Genomic DNA, 14,224 nt, shown 5'->3' with positions numbered 1-14,224 from the left:
TTTTTCTGTTCATGCAAGAAGTGTTCTCAATTACAGCCTTAGTCAGAAGTGGAAACAGATGGTAGCAGATGACAGGAGACAAAGTAGCTCTGTCCTACCTACCCCTTCTCCTCTCTCTCCCTTCTTCTCCAGGTTTCTCTCATTGTGTCTCAGTCGTTCAACTGCTTCTGCTTCTAAAGTTCTTAATCAGCGTTCTAGAAAGACGCGCCTTCTAGAAAAACTCGCTAGGTCTGAGCGAATGTGGAGCATGGTCATAACATTCCTTCAGCTATCCTGACTCAGATAATCGCACATATTCAGGCAGACATGAAAACAGAACATACGGCCTCAGTGTTGGTTTACTCTAAACCACAGTTCAAGGAGCTTGGGCCAAGTTTTCCCTGCAGCAGCGACTGAATTACATTGTCTCTGTGTATTGAGCAATGATAAACAAGATTACAGCTGAGTAGTGCTGTTGTCAGGCGAGTCGTGAGTGGCTGAATGTACGTCTGCTGGGCTTCAGCTGCATCGACTTTGATTAGAGATTTATATTTTAGTTAAAGAGATTTCACTTCAGCACATATTTTTCTCTACATCGCTCCCATTTGTGCTCTTCCTCTCACCGTCCCCTCATCACTTGCACATTTGCTGAGTCTTCCAAACCACCTTTCATCATACTTTTCCTTCTTATTTTCAATCCTCACTTTTTTGTCCCTCATTTTTAATATTTTAATTCCCCTCTCAGGAAACTGGGATGTCATCAAAAAGTAAATTTATTGATTTTAATTAAAGTGAAACTTATGTAATTACTTATTGTATGTCGTGATACTTTTAAGCATTTGTTTCTTTATTTTTTTTTTTATCAAAATGGCATACAGCTGATAAAAACTCAAAATCCAATCTCTCTGAAAAGTTGTAAATTAAATGAAAATTTTTATATAGTTTTATTATAGAAATGTTAACCTGCTCTACACTGTTTGTTATATTTTAGTTCAGTTAATACAGTGCTAAGTCATGTTAGAAGAAGAAATTATCATCTTTATAAACCATAAAAAATGTACAGGTTTATATTTGTTTCAATTTTAAACCAACGTGGCTAAATGGATTTTGCTTCACAAGGCTATACTTACTCCTGTTGCTAGTTTACCTTTTTTCCCCATTTTTTTTTCACTCAACTTTCTATTCAGGTGCTTGCAGGTTTTCTGTGAGTAGTCCAATTCTTTCGCAGCTTCTTGACTTGATACCAGCAAATAATATGTCAAACAATATCATCATCAACTCTGGAAACATCACTCCTCAAACATCTGGGACTCTGTGCCTCTCCTGTTCCTCCGGACTCTGGAACCAAATCAAAAGTTCAAGCAAGACATTTCAGACATTGTAATATTTTCACTAGTAGATGACTTCAAACAGTTGTAGCCCAGTCTGTATGGCGACTTTCAAGCACTGAGGCCAGCTGCAGTTTGGACCTGGTGAATCACCAAAACTTTTAAATGCGTTTGGCTTCACAACCCTTTCAAGGCTCTGATTACCCCTACTGCATGTTTGTTTCTCACTTTTTCCTTCCACTTAACCTTTCATTAATATGCACTCTGTGAATAACCAGCTTTTTCAGCAATAACTTTTTATGTCTTGTGCTCCTTGTGGAAGGTGTGATTGACTGTCTGCTGGACAACTGTCAAGTCGGCAGTGTTTTTCATGATAGTCTAAGCCAAAACTAGGACATAAAATAACATTTCTGTATTAAATAAATGTTTTCATTTGTTCTTAGGTTACTTGCAAGAAACCCAGATTTCCCAAAAAACTGAATTTTGGGTTTTAATTAACTGTAAGCCTCGGTCATCAAAATTAACAACGTATCACTCAGAGAGTAATGTATCAATTGTACATATAATGTAAGTTTCGCCTATTGAATATAGTTGTTAAAAGAAAATGTTTTTAATGGATATTGTGGTGTATTTAGAAACACCTGTACATAAAAAGCAATAATCTCACAGTGTCCTAAAACCTTGAGCCAGCTTTGAAATGTAATTGAAAGAGTAAGATAACACATCCCTCTCTTTATCATTCTCAGTGGGAGGAGATCAGTGTGATGGATGAGAGGAACACCCCGATGAGGACTTACCAGGTGTGCAGTGTAATGGAGGCCAATCAAAACAACTGGCTGCGGACGCGGCACATCAGCCGGGAGGGAGCGCAGCGAGTCTACATCGAAATCAAATTCACCCTGAGAGACTGCAACAGCCTGCCTGGGGTCTCTGGCACCTGTAAAGAGGTCTGGATCATTTTGCAGACAGGCAATAAAAGGGATACTATTCGAGCTTGAGATATAAGAAACGTCTGTGTCCTGATCTTCTCTTTTTGTTGCTTTTTGTTCCCCCTGAACACATGGAAATTGTCCAGCAATGCTGCTGCTGTTTTGTGACTGCTCGCTGTGAAGACCGTTTGAACAAACACAGCTTTTTTTGTCTTTTATAAAGACAGAATCAATATCACAGTCAGATTTGAAACAAAGTTATAGAACATTTGTAAATCTGCCTCTTTGGGCTACTTGAATCAGAGGGGTTTTGGGGGGGGTCCATAGTAATCTGACTTACTTTTGACATTTTAAATATGGGGAAACATTCTATATTTATGATTGAAACATTTATAAATTGGGAATAAATAATCCCTAAGCACATGCAGTGGAAGTTTCAGAGACAAAAGATTAGTGTTTTTATGATGGGAACTGAATGGAGTCCCTCAACGGTAAATAAACATTTAATTCATTATGCTGGATAATTTTACAACATTTTGCATTCTTAATTTGTTCGTAGGCAGCACATTAACATATTTATTCATGTCAGGCTTATGGAGAGTTGACTTGAAATGTTTATAATTTAATTATCACTTGGATGAAATTAGTGCTTCTCTTGAGCGTAACACATTATGCTGCAGAGCAGCAAAAGAGCATTGTTTCATTTTGTCTGCCTTTTATCTTGAATAAGCACTAAAAACAAACACATACAAGCTGAAGTGCACTTTGACAGATATTGAATAGATGAAGAATTATGAGACACGAAAATAAATAAAGGATGAAACAAGATATTCCTAAAATTCTACATGTATTTGAATGTTTTTCTACAACTTTTTTTTTTCTTTTGTCCATGTGGTTACTGAGGTGAGAATTTGAAGTAACACACCCACACAGCTACATGTGCATTACAGTGAAAACACTTCCAAACATTCAGACAACTGGCAGGAATTTTAACGAATGAACAAATACTAGTTTATCACTGGTTAAAGTTTAAAAGTCTGCCTGCTTGACATTTATCCAGCCTGGATATTGACAGATGCTTTTGTTTTGCAGACTTTCAACATGTACTACTATGAGTCCAACAATGCTAACCTGTGGTTCATCAAGGAAAGCCAATATGTCAAGATTGACACTATCGCTGCAGACGAGAGCTTTACACAGGTATGGGCACACACTGACCTACCTGGAATGAAATAGCTCATGTCCTGCATTTATGAATCAGTTCTAGTGTTATGGTCGACAAACTATAATTTTAACACTTCTGTTACAAAAGTTGGTCATCTTATTACTGATATCCCAGATAATACTCCTCAGATTCAATGTAATGCAAACAAATATACGAGAGCCTTTATGCCCACCGACATAAACATCTACAACGATTCTTATTTTTAAATTGAACAGATTTTTTAAAATTATATTTGCAAATTTGACGATATATTTCATAAAATGGAATGGCTGCATAATGAAACTTGATAAGATAGGCTTTTGAACAATAAACATTTCTTGAGTAATAAATAAAATTGAACTTTAAACTTGGGTATCCTGCTCTATTTAGCTGGGAAATTACCAGTACTCGGTAGAGATGAGCTGTTTTCTGTTGAGGTGTCATCTGACAACTCCTGTTTTGGCAACTGAAGTTAGTATGATTTCATCAGTTAATTGAAAATTCACAGATCAAGACATTTTGTGGACAGTTTCAAGTTACTAACTTTGTTGACTTCCAACTTCCTTATTCTCATCCTTAAAAACTACATATCCTACATAACTTGAAACATTTCCATCCAAATAAAAGACTGCTTGCTGCTTTATTACATTATCCTCAAATTATTTGACAGAGCAATTCATCAAAATAAGAACCCAGCTAAAATGAATTACATTATATTACTCCTTTACAAGATAATGCTGAAGATCTTTTTGCACCTCAATATGTAGAAGGGTGCAAAACTACAATTTATTACACTTTTTGATGACAACAATTCAACAAAAATCTGTCTCCTTCTTAACATTTGTGTGAAAAAAAGACTCTTTTTGCTTTCATGGGTTAGTTTATTATTAATCTTTTGTCATGACTGATTACTTAGTTATTTGGGACTGAAGGTAACAATTCACTGAATATATGCAGGAGAGAATTAAATATTACATATTTCAGAATTAAAATAAAAATGATTTAAAGTTTGATATTTTAATATATATTTTGTTTCTTACTTTAGTATTTAAAATGATTAATAGGATTAGTGGCATTAGCGTTGCTCCCTGCAAGCAGCAGCCTCACCTTAATTGGTAAAATTTCCAAGACTGCCAACATTTCCGTATCGAGCATCACCCATGGTAAAATTTGTCTCAAAAGGATAAGACGGTGCATATTTGCTGCAATATTTTCAGCTTCATTTTATTTGCTGGAGATCGTTCTTGTTTAAAGTAGCTGCCTGAATGAACTGGAAATACACTTTCCCTTTAAATGGCTTCTTATATGTTTCAATTTTTAAACACCTCAATAATACAGAAAAAAGCTGAACACAACTTTTCTCAGGTAAAACGCCTACACCTAGGAGTGTGGATTTTACACAGCCTGTTAGAGTCATAGCTGATGGTAAAAAAAAAAATTAATACGATTTTTAGCTTGCAAACCTCCAGTCACTGATCGCAGCCAGGAAAGTCACCAATTTTCAGTCACCAGTTGATTTTGTGGTGCATCAGTGAAGCTAAATGTTGCAAATGATGATCATAAATGGAAAAACAGTCAACTTTGTTAAGTAGCCAGTTGATTGTTGCTTGTTTATCTAGGTGTGGCTATGCACTAACCTCAGATGTCTTTCAAAGAAACTAACAGAAAATGCATTGTTCATTCACAGGTGGACGTTGGTGACCGTGTCTTGAAGCTGAACACAGAAGTGCGAGACATCAGCAACTTGAGTAAAAAGGGTTTCTACCTGGCCTTCCAAGACCTGGGTGCTTGTATCGCTTTGGTCTCAGTCAGGGTCTTCTACAAGAAGTGTCCTCTGACTGTGCGCAACTTGGCCCAGTTCCCCGACACAATAACAGGAGGAGAAACGGCGCTGGTGGAGGTCCATGGAGTTTGTGTAAATGCCTCTGAGGAGTTTGAGCCGCCCAAGATGTACTGCAGCGCAGACGGAGGCTGGCTGGTCCCCATAGGGAGATGCGTGTGCAAACCAGGCTTTGAGGAGAACAAGGACATCTGCCAACGTGAGTCGGGTGGGGACGACAAGGCTTGAGTGGAATGGAAATAGATGACATATATTTGTGTCTCAGAAAAAAAGTGACATAAATTAAACAATGCAGACACAACAGATATGTTTTATTGCTGGAAAGTCACATATTTTGTCAAAGTAAGTTTGCCGTTTATGCTCTCTGTGGTGGTATAAGCAAAGGAATCCTTATAAACATGTCAAGGTGTCACCAAGTCAGTCAAAGTTAAGGAAAGATTTAAGATCCACCAATTAGATTTGTGGGCGAATTCTGATCTCCAGAGTTTTGACGAGCCAATAAAGTTTTTAGCTTATTGCAGTTTTTCCTTAAGAACTATAATACACAAACATATAACAACAGTATTGAACTCTTCCTATCATCCTTTACAGGAGCATTTTATGCCTTTTGAAGGAAGATAAAATGGTAACTGATTAGCGTTGCTAGCAAATCAATGATTACATGTATCAAGGATTAATAGTGTGTGTTGCATGGAGAGAATGTAGATTCTTTTCAAAAGGTTGCCAACATTTATAAATCCAACATGTTTCATAACAGACAAAAGTTAAAGTCCGAAAGGGGGAGAAAAAAACCCTCTGCCTTCTAAGTTAAGCAATTAACCCAGAATGGAGAAGATGATACTTTGTGTGTCATCACTCCTAACAAAGCACAGACAGCAAATAGAGAGGAACAGGTAGGGATTTCTTTAAAGCATAAAGTCTTTTTTGTGTGTTGTTTATCAAAGGGGAATATCTAATGTTCATGGAGAAACGTCGTGTGTCTGCGTGTGTGTTTTGGCATTTCTCACCCTGTAAGGCCCAGTTTTTGCAATAGTTGCTTATGTTGTGACAACCCAGTGCTCGTTGGGGGGCGCACAGCCTGGGCTCCATAAGATGAAGTGCTGCTTTAGGGTTAGGGGTTGGTTTTAGGACTACAGTGTGAACTGAGTTTAGGGTTCGACATGTTCTGTTGATGGTTAGGTTTAGAGTAAGGGTCAGGGTTAGGTTACAGACATGAATGAAAAGTGAATGGAAATCAATGCCGAGTCCTTGTAAATACAGAAAGACACATGTGTGCATGTGTGTGTGTGTGAGAGAGAGAGAGAATAAGGCAGTGTTCATTGATGTGTGCTGTGGAGGGAAAAGGTTTGCCTTGTGGAGGAAGATTATTGAGTTGTAAAACTCTCTCAAATGGTGTGTGTGGTGCATGAGTGCGAGCTAGCATGTGTGCGTGTGCATGCAAGCATACTGTGCATGCGTACATTTTGAATTATGCTCATGCTGTCACCTATCCCCAAGGACTCACTTCCTTGGGAAAATTGGAGCACAGATATTCATCTCAACAAAGTAGAAATGGGTGCACACGATGCAATTTCACTTGTTTTGGAGAAGCAGCCGCCAAGACACTCAGAAACTTGGCAGTTGGTCCTTAGAGACAAGTGAATAAGAACAAAATGTGCTCTGCAGTTTGCAGACTGGTAATGCGCACAGATCGTGGCAGAATGCTGGCTGCATCTCAATCATGAGGCACAGACTGCTGAGTTGTCTTGCCTGTCCTGCCTGTCTGTCTGCTGTGGTTATATCAGGTGATCTCCCTGACAGCTTTTCAAATAATTTCACTCTCCTCACTGTGAGGGTCTATGTCACTTTCTACATTTTGGGACCAAGATACAACTTTATGGTGTGAAACAGTTGACCTTCATGAATTCATCATTTGGGCCCTTTAGCGTTATCACTCCAAAGAGAATAGACCAAGATTTAACAAGCTTGCTTTTTAACCCAGTGGCAAATGACTAGTTTATATTTCTGTGCTTGATTGATTTGAAATGATATAGTCGTATTGACATTGAGGTCAGAGGTCAGAAAATATATGTGGCCCTTGTCTACCGAGTTACGGAAAGACTGACACATGGGCGTGAAGGTCCTTCGAGACAAGCAAAGTGCTCTTGTCCATCGTTATGAGTAAAGAGCTAAGCTAAAAAACAAAGCTCTCAATTTACTAGAAATATTATTTTCAAACTGTCACCAATGGTTGTAAAAAGTGGAAAATCTGGATACAAGCAGCTGAAAAAGGGGGCCGAGCTAAGACTTGGAGATAAGATGAGAAATTCTGCCATCATTCTGTTGCTCTATTTCATCTGAAAATAGTAATTGATCCTATTTAGATGCCTCCTGGGCAAGTATTGAAATATATATCACTTATGGCCTGCAACACTCTGGGAAACCCTGCAATGAGTTGGATAATGTTGCTTGGGAATTCCAAATTCCTTACTTTGATGACCAAATGCCTTATCCCAGTGGTTCCCAAAGATTTTCTGGGCCCCCCTATGGATTACAATAAAATCCCCCCAACAAAAAGAAAAAAAAATCTACTGGGCACACATATCGTTCAACCAGACATAAACCTATAAACATATTTTGTTTTCAAACTCCACTGAAGTTTATTTCACACTTCAGGTTGCAACAAAACAAACTATAAACCATCTTTACAGTGAAACCCTTTTGTGTAACTTTTTTTTTTCATCCATACTGCTTTCCGTGCCCCTCCTCCTGCAATGGCAATGTGCCCCTAATAGGGAACCACTGCCTTATCCTAAACTTAACACCTTACTTTGAGATCTTTGCATATAGATTATATATTGTTTGTTATTCTGTGAACCATCCTGAACTGGAAGAGTGGGCTTATCTTTCCACATGCACCGACCAAAAATAATGTTGGGTGTGAACCAGAAGGGGTTTTGTATCGTGCCACCTTAGAGTGGATTTAGGCCTGAGAAAGGTGTTGGGATTTGGCTACTGTGCACTGTTGAAGTATTTGTTTTTTATTTATTGGAGAACATTTCCATAGAACTGCAGTTTCACCACCACAAAGCAAAAGAATTCCGTACCCCGCATATGTCAGCAAATCAAATCCCATGGGTTTTTGCTGCTCATAAAATAATGCGACACAATTTCTTTTATCCTGAATAACAATGGTGCTTGTGCTGGGGTTTTTTTCAAACCATACAAATGTTTCTATTTTTGTGTTTTTTTCCCCCTCTTTTTCTTGTCAAAACTCACTTAGCCAGCTAATGTAACTGCATCCATAATCAGCCGTCTTTTTACAAGAGGATTCATAAAAGACATAAGAGGGTGCAGAGCAGTAAGGCAGCTTGGTGCGTTGCGCTTTAATGTGTCCCTGTGAGAACGAAGCCTGCACTTCTAAAGAGCTCCTCTCAGCGCTCTGCACCGGCTCTGAACAAAAGGTTCCTGCCCCGACACAATCTGGAGGTCTACCATGGGGACGACACGCGCCACTAATGCATTCAAATGATCCTCTCTAGTTTGCTTTCACACAAAGGGGTGAGTGTGGGAGAGAGAAACACAGAAAGGCCTGGAGTTTCATTTGTATAATCAACGTGGAGGTGAGCAAGCCACTTAATGGAGGGCCCGAGTTTTCTCCCTCTTGTTCTTTTTTGTGGGTCCAGGTTTCCTTCCTCTATCACTTCCCTACTCCAATACTCAACATTGTCTTCAAATGTTCTTAGTGAATCTTGATCTCTTAGCATGCCTCTCATTCACACCCCGTCCCATCCACTCTTTCCGTCTCTCCTTCTGTTTCTCTGTCTTGGTCTGAAGCACTAATGGAATCATTACTGGCCTTACTGTGTTAGACAAACACCAGACACCTCCTATTACGGCCCTTTTCCCCCCCAAATCTCCTGCTCTTTCCCCTTTCTGTCTGTTGCTTTCTGGCTATGCTCTGATGTCTGCTTCTATAATTAGACCATTCTCCACTTCTTGCTCTCTACCAGCCACCCATTTTGCTTCTCACTCATCTTCTCTGGCACTGTCTTCCTTTTTCACCTCACCATTCCTCTCTCTGTCCCTGTTCTCCTTCTTCAAGCATGCCTTATCTTCACCGCCTGCTCTCGTTAAACATTTATAGATCATGGGTTCATCTTTCTCCTTTTGTCTTTTCCAACCCAATGTTTCATAATCCCTTTAAGGGAAGTGTGCATAAATGAGTGTGTGTTGATGGGATGAGTGGTTGCATGGACAAAGATGAAAACCCCACAAACTGGCTCTTTCTTTGTCGTGTAAACAGATGAAGAATCATCAGACTGTGAAACGGGCTGCAGCAGAGTTTGTTGAAAGTGCTGTCCTAATTAAAGACAGCAGTAAAAATGGTCATTTTTATCATCATATAATTAAAAAAAAATCACTGTTTAGGGCGATAATGGTTGTAAAGTGGTGTTTTTGTCACACTTGCATGGTTTTTATCAAAACGTTATCACTGGAAAGCAATAAATAATAAAGTAACTAGTCTGAACAGCTACAACATGCAATTTATAAATGATGATTTCAAAACTGAGGAGAAAAAGCTATCCAAATAATCTGGCACTATATGCTACAAAGTAATTTCCCCTTACTCCTAATAATACTTGTGTCAACCATGTTGGCAACAATAGCTGTCAACATTTGCAAAAACTGTAAATGAATCTTTTACATCACTGTTGATCAATTTAGGTCCACTCCTCTTTGCAGAATTGTTTTAGTTCAGTCACAGTGATGGGTTTTTCAAGCATGAATGTCCTGCCACAATATCACAATTGGATTAAATCCTATTGTCTTGTTAATGTTAGCCATTCAAAGATGGGCCTGTCAGTGACCTTTGAATCATTGTCTTGGTGCCTTACCCAAGTACGCTGGAGCGTAAGGTCACAAATAAATGACTTGATCTTATCTTTCAGGATTTCTGGTGGAGAGCAGTAGTCATGGTTCCACTCCAGATTGTCTATTTCCTTAAATAGAAAGGCACCCCGATGCAATCACAATGCCATCACCATGTTTGACTGTTAGCACGGTGTACTATTTCTAAAAACGCTGTCTTAGTTTGGCACCAAATATAACGTGTCTCACAAACCTCCTAGAAAGTTTCACTTTTCTCTCTGCAATGCAGATAATGTTTTCTAGAAAAACATGTTTTTTGGCTTACATTGGATGTTTTTTATGTTCTTTTATTTTAGATTCCGGAATAGATTTGCCGTTGAACTCTCCCGCGTGTACAATTTTTTATCTTGTCTGTGTATTTTTGCTGAATCATCAACAATGATTCTATCTGAAGCAGTCTTCACTGCTTGATGGTGAGCCGTCATGGCCTTCAGGCCATTCAGAAAAGACTTTAACTTGTTACAGAAGCAAAAACTAATAACACACAAATACCAATAAATTTAATAATCTTTTGAAACAACTTGTTTAAAATAAATCAAAATGAATAATTCTCTATAAAATAAAATGACCTCGATTACAAGTTTTTTATCTGAGATCTGCAGCTTGAAGTACTTTTGTCAAATTGTCTGGTGTTTTCTGAGGTATTTCAGAGTGGATCCATCAGTAGGCTGGCTATGTGTTTGGGTTCAGCTCAATTAAATACAAACTAAATGGTTAACTAATGAAATCTAATTACCTCAGTTGGAGCTTAACAAGTCCTATGTTAAGGACCTATGGTGATATTGGAACCTCCCCATGGTTGGGGTTATGAGATTTAATGTATCGGCAGGGTATAGAACGCTTGACTATGTGAAGTACAGTTCAACACTCCAGGATGACTAATCAATGTTTTTTAAAGGGGAGGTTGTATGTAAAAGTGACTTTTTAAATCTTTATATCATGTTATAAGACCTGATGGAACTGAGTGTTTGCAGAGCTTTTCATATGAACTGCTTCTCAGTCCAATGATCCTACCAACTGTTGTTAACGGCATCATGAAAATCATTGTTACAATGACATGCTGAAGGCAGTGTCAGAAAAGCGTCATATCACGCAGTCATTTTTCTTTTAAGTCATGTTTGATATATGCAGCATTTTTATAGCAACTGAAGATGACATAGCTACTTGATTTTTCTATAAAATGGCACAATGTGTCTGGAAAATACATATTACTGCCCCTTGAAGGCCTTATTGATAGATATGGATTTACTTACAATTGCCATTTTCAGTTTCTAGGTTGCTCTTTCTGAGGCTGCTGTTTCTCGAGCGAAAAGGGGATTCTGAAAATGTTAACGTGCAGACAGTGCAAGGAGGGAACAAGGCTGCTGGAAATAAGCAGCGAGTTGGCAGGCTTAAAGCAGTGGTTGACATTTGCTGAGCCAGTGTAGCGGCATTCACACAAAAGGACATTTTGTAAAGACTAATTTAACAAGAAATTATGACATAATCGGTGCTTTAAAAAAACAAAAAAAGCAACAATTTTTAAATGGTTTTTACTGAGTTTCATTCCGAATGCACTGTTACTCAGAGGTCATAGCTTCTCTGCTCTGTTGAAATCACACTGCTCTGCTTTGTTTGCTGCCTCTGGAGCTGTTTAATTTATTTCTTCCTCTCACTAAATCAAAGACATCCCTTTCCTCTTCACATTCACACACTTGTCACTTCTCCTCCATCTCTCCCCGCCCCCTGTGCTGGAGTAGCCCTCTGCCTCTTTCTCTCTCTTGCTTTCTTTTCCCTCCGTGTGTGTCTCTTGTGCATTCTGTTCCTGTTTGCCCTCTCGGTGTCTGTCTGCCACTGTTTCCTCCAGCACCTCCGTTTCCACTTGGTACTCCCCTGCCCTCTCCTGCTGTCTCTGTCTCTTACAGCTGGTAGGGAATGTAGTGAATGCTTCTGTAGAACCTCTCTGTCTTTAAACCTCTAGGGACTCATGCTGAAGGGTTGGAGTGTGTGTGTCAAATATACGCCTTTATCCAGGTGTATGTTTGTGTGTTTGGTGTGCCTGACAGCCCCAATTACTTCATCAGATGCCAGAGAGATGGAGGAGAGCACTTAAAGGACAGGCACTCATCACCTTAACACAAGTTTTCCTTCTTTCATCTCCTCTTTTTCCAAAGCAGGCAAATGCAATGTGGGTCAGCATGACACGTCTATCTGTACTTGTTCCTGCTAGCTACAGCTGTCTAATGGGTTCCCTTCTCTCGTTTTGTTCTTACTCATTTGTCTGTTTGATGCTGTCAGCATGAAGCAAGAGCTTAGTTTACCTGAGGACCCTTTCAGAGTTTTCTGTCATTGATTCCACTTAGCGCTCCCACTGTTCTTTTCACTGTACAAAGTTCAAACCACTCAGGAATGAGTCCAGTGTGCATTTTGGTTTTGTGTGAATCACCTGTTCAGCCATGGACTTAATTTGAATGAAGTCAGGCAGATTCAGGGAGTTGGAACTCTTTATTTTTTAGCTTTTGGGAAAATAATAATCCTGCAGTTTGGCGACAGAACCTCTAGGTTTGGTGTTTGTGACCATTTTACAATAGACTGATTTGGAAAGGATTACTATCAACAATGACAACTAAGGAATACATCAGAATTGATACCAATGCTATACAAGGACAACATGAAAGCAACAACATATTAAGACCGAGGATTGTTTCTGGATTTACACCTATAAAAGTTTGTCTCTTGGCTTTTCTCTACCAAATCTTGGGTGACCTTACTGAATAAAATCATTTTATAGTAGACAGTCATTTTTTTTTTATCTAAGCATGAAATTAAATATTTGTTGTTGAGTCTTGGCATCTGAAATTCTCTGAGTCTGATCTTTTCTTTTAACTCCCTAAACATTTTCTCCACTGTATGTGATCAAAATATAAAATTGGGTTCTCATCTGGTGTCAGAGTTTAGTGGTCTAAATGTAGATATGAACAAGTTTAGTGTCCATTTTTATGGTATCACGACAGTAAGCACACATTTGACTTTCTTGAAGGGTGTGTTCTCTTATTTTTCCAGTTTTGAAGAATGGCTAAAAGAAATGTGCTCACATTTAGGCAACCACATATTAAATCTTCTTAAGCATTGTGATCAACTTAAAATGTAACATAATTCAGTTGCCACCTAGCTTTACTTTATTTGAATTGTAGGGAGGGACATTGATTGTGGCATCGACGATTTTGTAATAAATGTTCTTACAATAAACATTTAAAAGAAAATTCACTGTTTTTCATGGAGTGAAATAAGTTTTTATCCTGAGACTTTTTTCCTTATTTCTGCCTTTCAATAATGTCAGAAGGCACTGTACTTTTTCAAAGCTCTCCTAAACCAGTCAGTTCTTCATGTGGTTCTGCTTAACAAACCAAGGGAGTTAAATTACCTATTAACTTCAGGTTTGCGCTATATCCTTGAACTTGTGTATAAACTGTATGGTAACACATGCTATTGCATTTCAAGTGGTTATGTGTGCATTTTTTTTATTTTCTTGGACGGTAGCAGAAATCAAAACCAAATGATGTGCTCAGTGGCTCCATTTGGAAAACTCCAGCCAAAGCTGCACAGGAGTTCTTGCATGAGGAAACAGTTGTGAGTCATAATAAAAAGCCCAGTGTTAAAATTCTGCTTTAAGGGATGGAGATGAAAAAAAAAAGAAAAACTGTCAAGAAGTACATAACATGAAGCAATCAAAGGCCCACTGCTCAGCTGCTCAGTCAATCAGACCAAGGTCTGACGGCAGCCCAGCAGGGAAGAAGTTAGAGTTAAAACTTTTGTTGTCTGGGAGAAAAGTTTCACTTTGTGCAGAGAAAACTCAAAGTTTTATGAGGAATATTATGGACATAAAGGAGGGTATTATGTAAAATTGACTTTTTTTTTTAACTTTATATTCTGATTTTATTTCCTCATCAAAATATATATCTGGAGTGTTGCTTTGGTTCTTTCATGCATGCAGACTACTTCTCAGTCCCACACTCCTCAGAACAGCTATAAACGGCAAATGGAAAGGCATTGT

The 14,224-nt window shown here is 38.5% G+C and overlaps 1 protein-coding gene across 3 annotated transcripts in view; it reads left to right on the top strand.

Moving 5' to 3' along the window:
- Window positions 1–14,224, top strand: part of LOC102217912 (ephrin type-A receptor 3-like) — a 105,685-nt gene that overhangs the window by 26,343 nt on the left and 65,118 nt on the right. For all 3 annotated transcript variants that reach the window (XM_005797084.2, XM_014476008.2, XM_023335509.1), the window contains exons 3-5: window positions 2,054–2,254; window positions 3,329–3,436; window positions 5,128–5,479. In XM_005797084.2, the coding sequence (XP_005797141.1) occupies window positions 2,054–2,254; window positions 3,329–3,436; window positions 5,128–5,479 (661 nt within the window). The remainder of the gene's footprint in view (window positions 1–2,053; window positions 2,255–3,328; window positions 3,437–5,127; window positions 5,480–14,224) is intronic.

Source organism: Xiphophorus maculatus, chromosome 6 (assembly GCF_002775205.1).
Source record: "Xiphophorus maculatus strain JP 163 A chromosome 6, X_maculatus-5.0-male, whole genome shotgun sequence".
NCBI classification, from domain to species: Eukaryota; Metazoa; Chordata; class Actinopteri; order Cyprinodontiformes; family Poeciliidae; genus Xiphophorus; species Xiphophorus maculatus.
The sequence above is the reverse complement of the archived record's forward strand: the minus strand, read 5'-3'. Positions and strand labels throughout refer to the sequence as shown.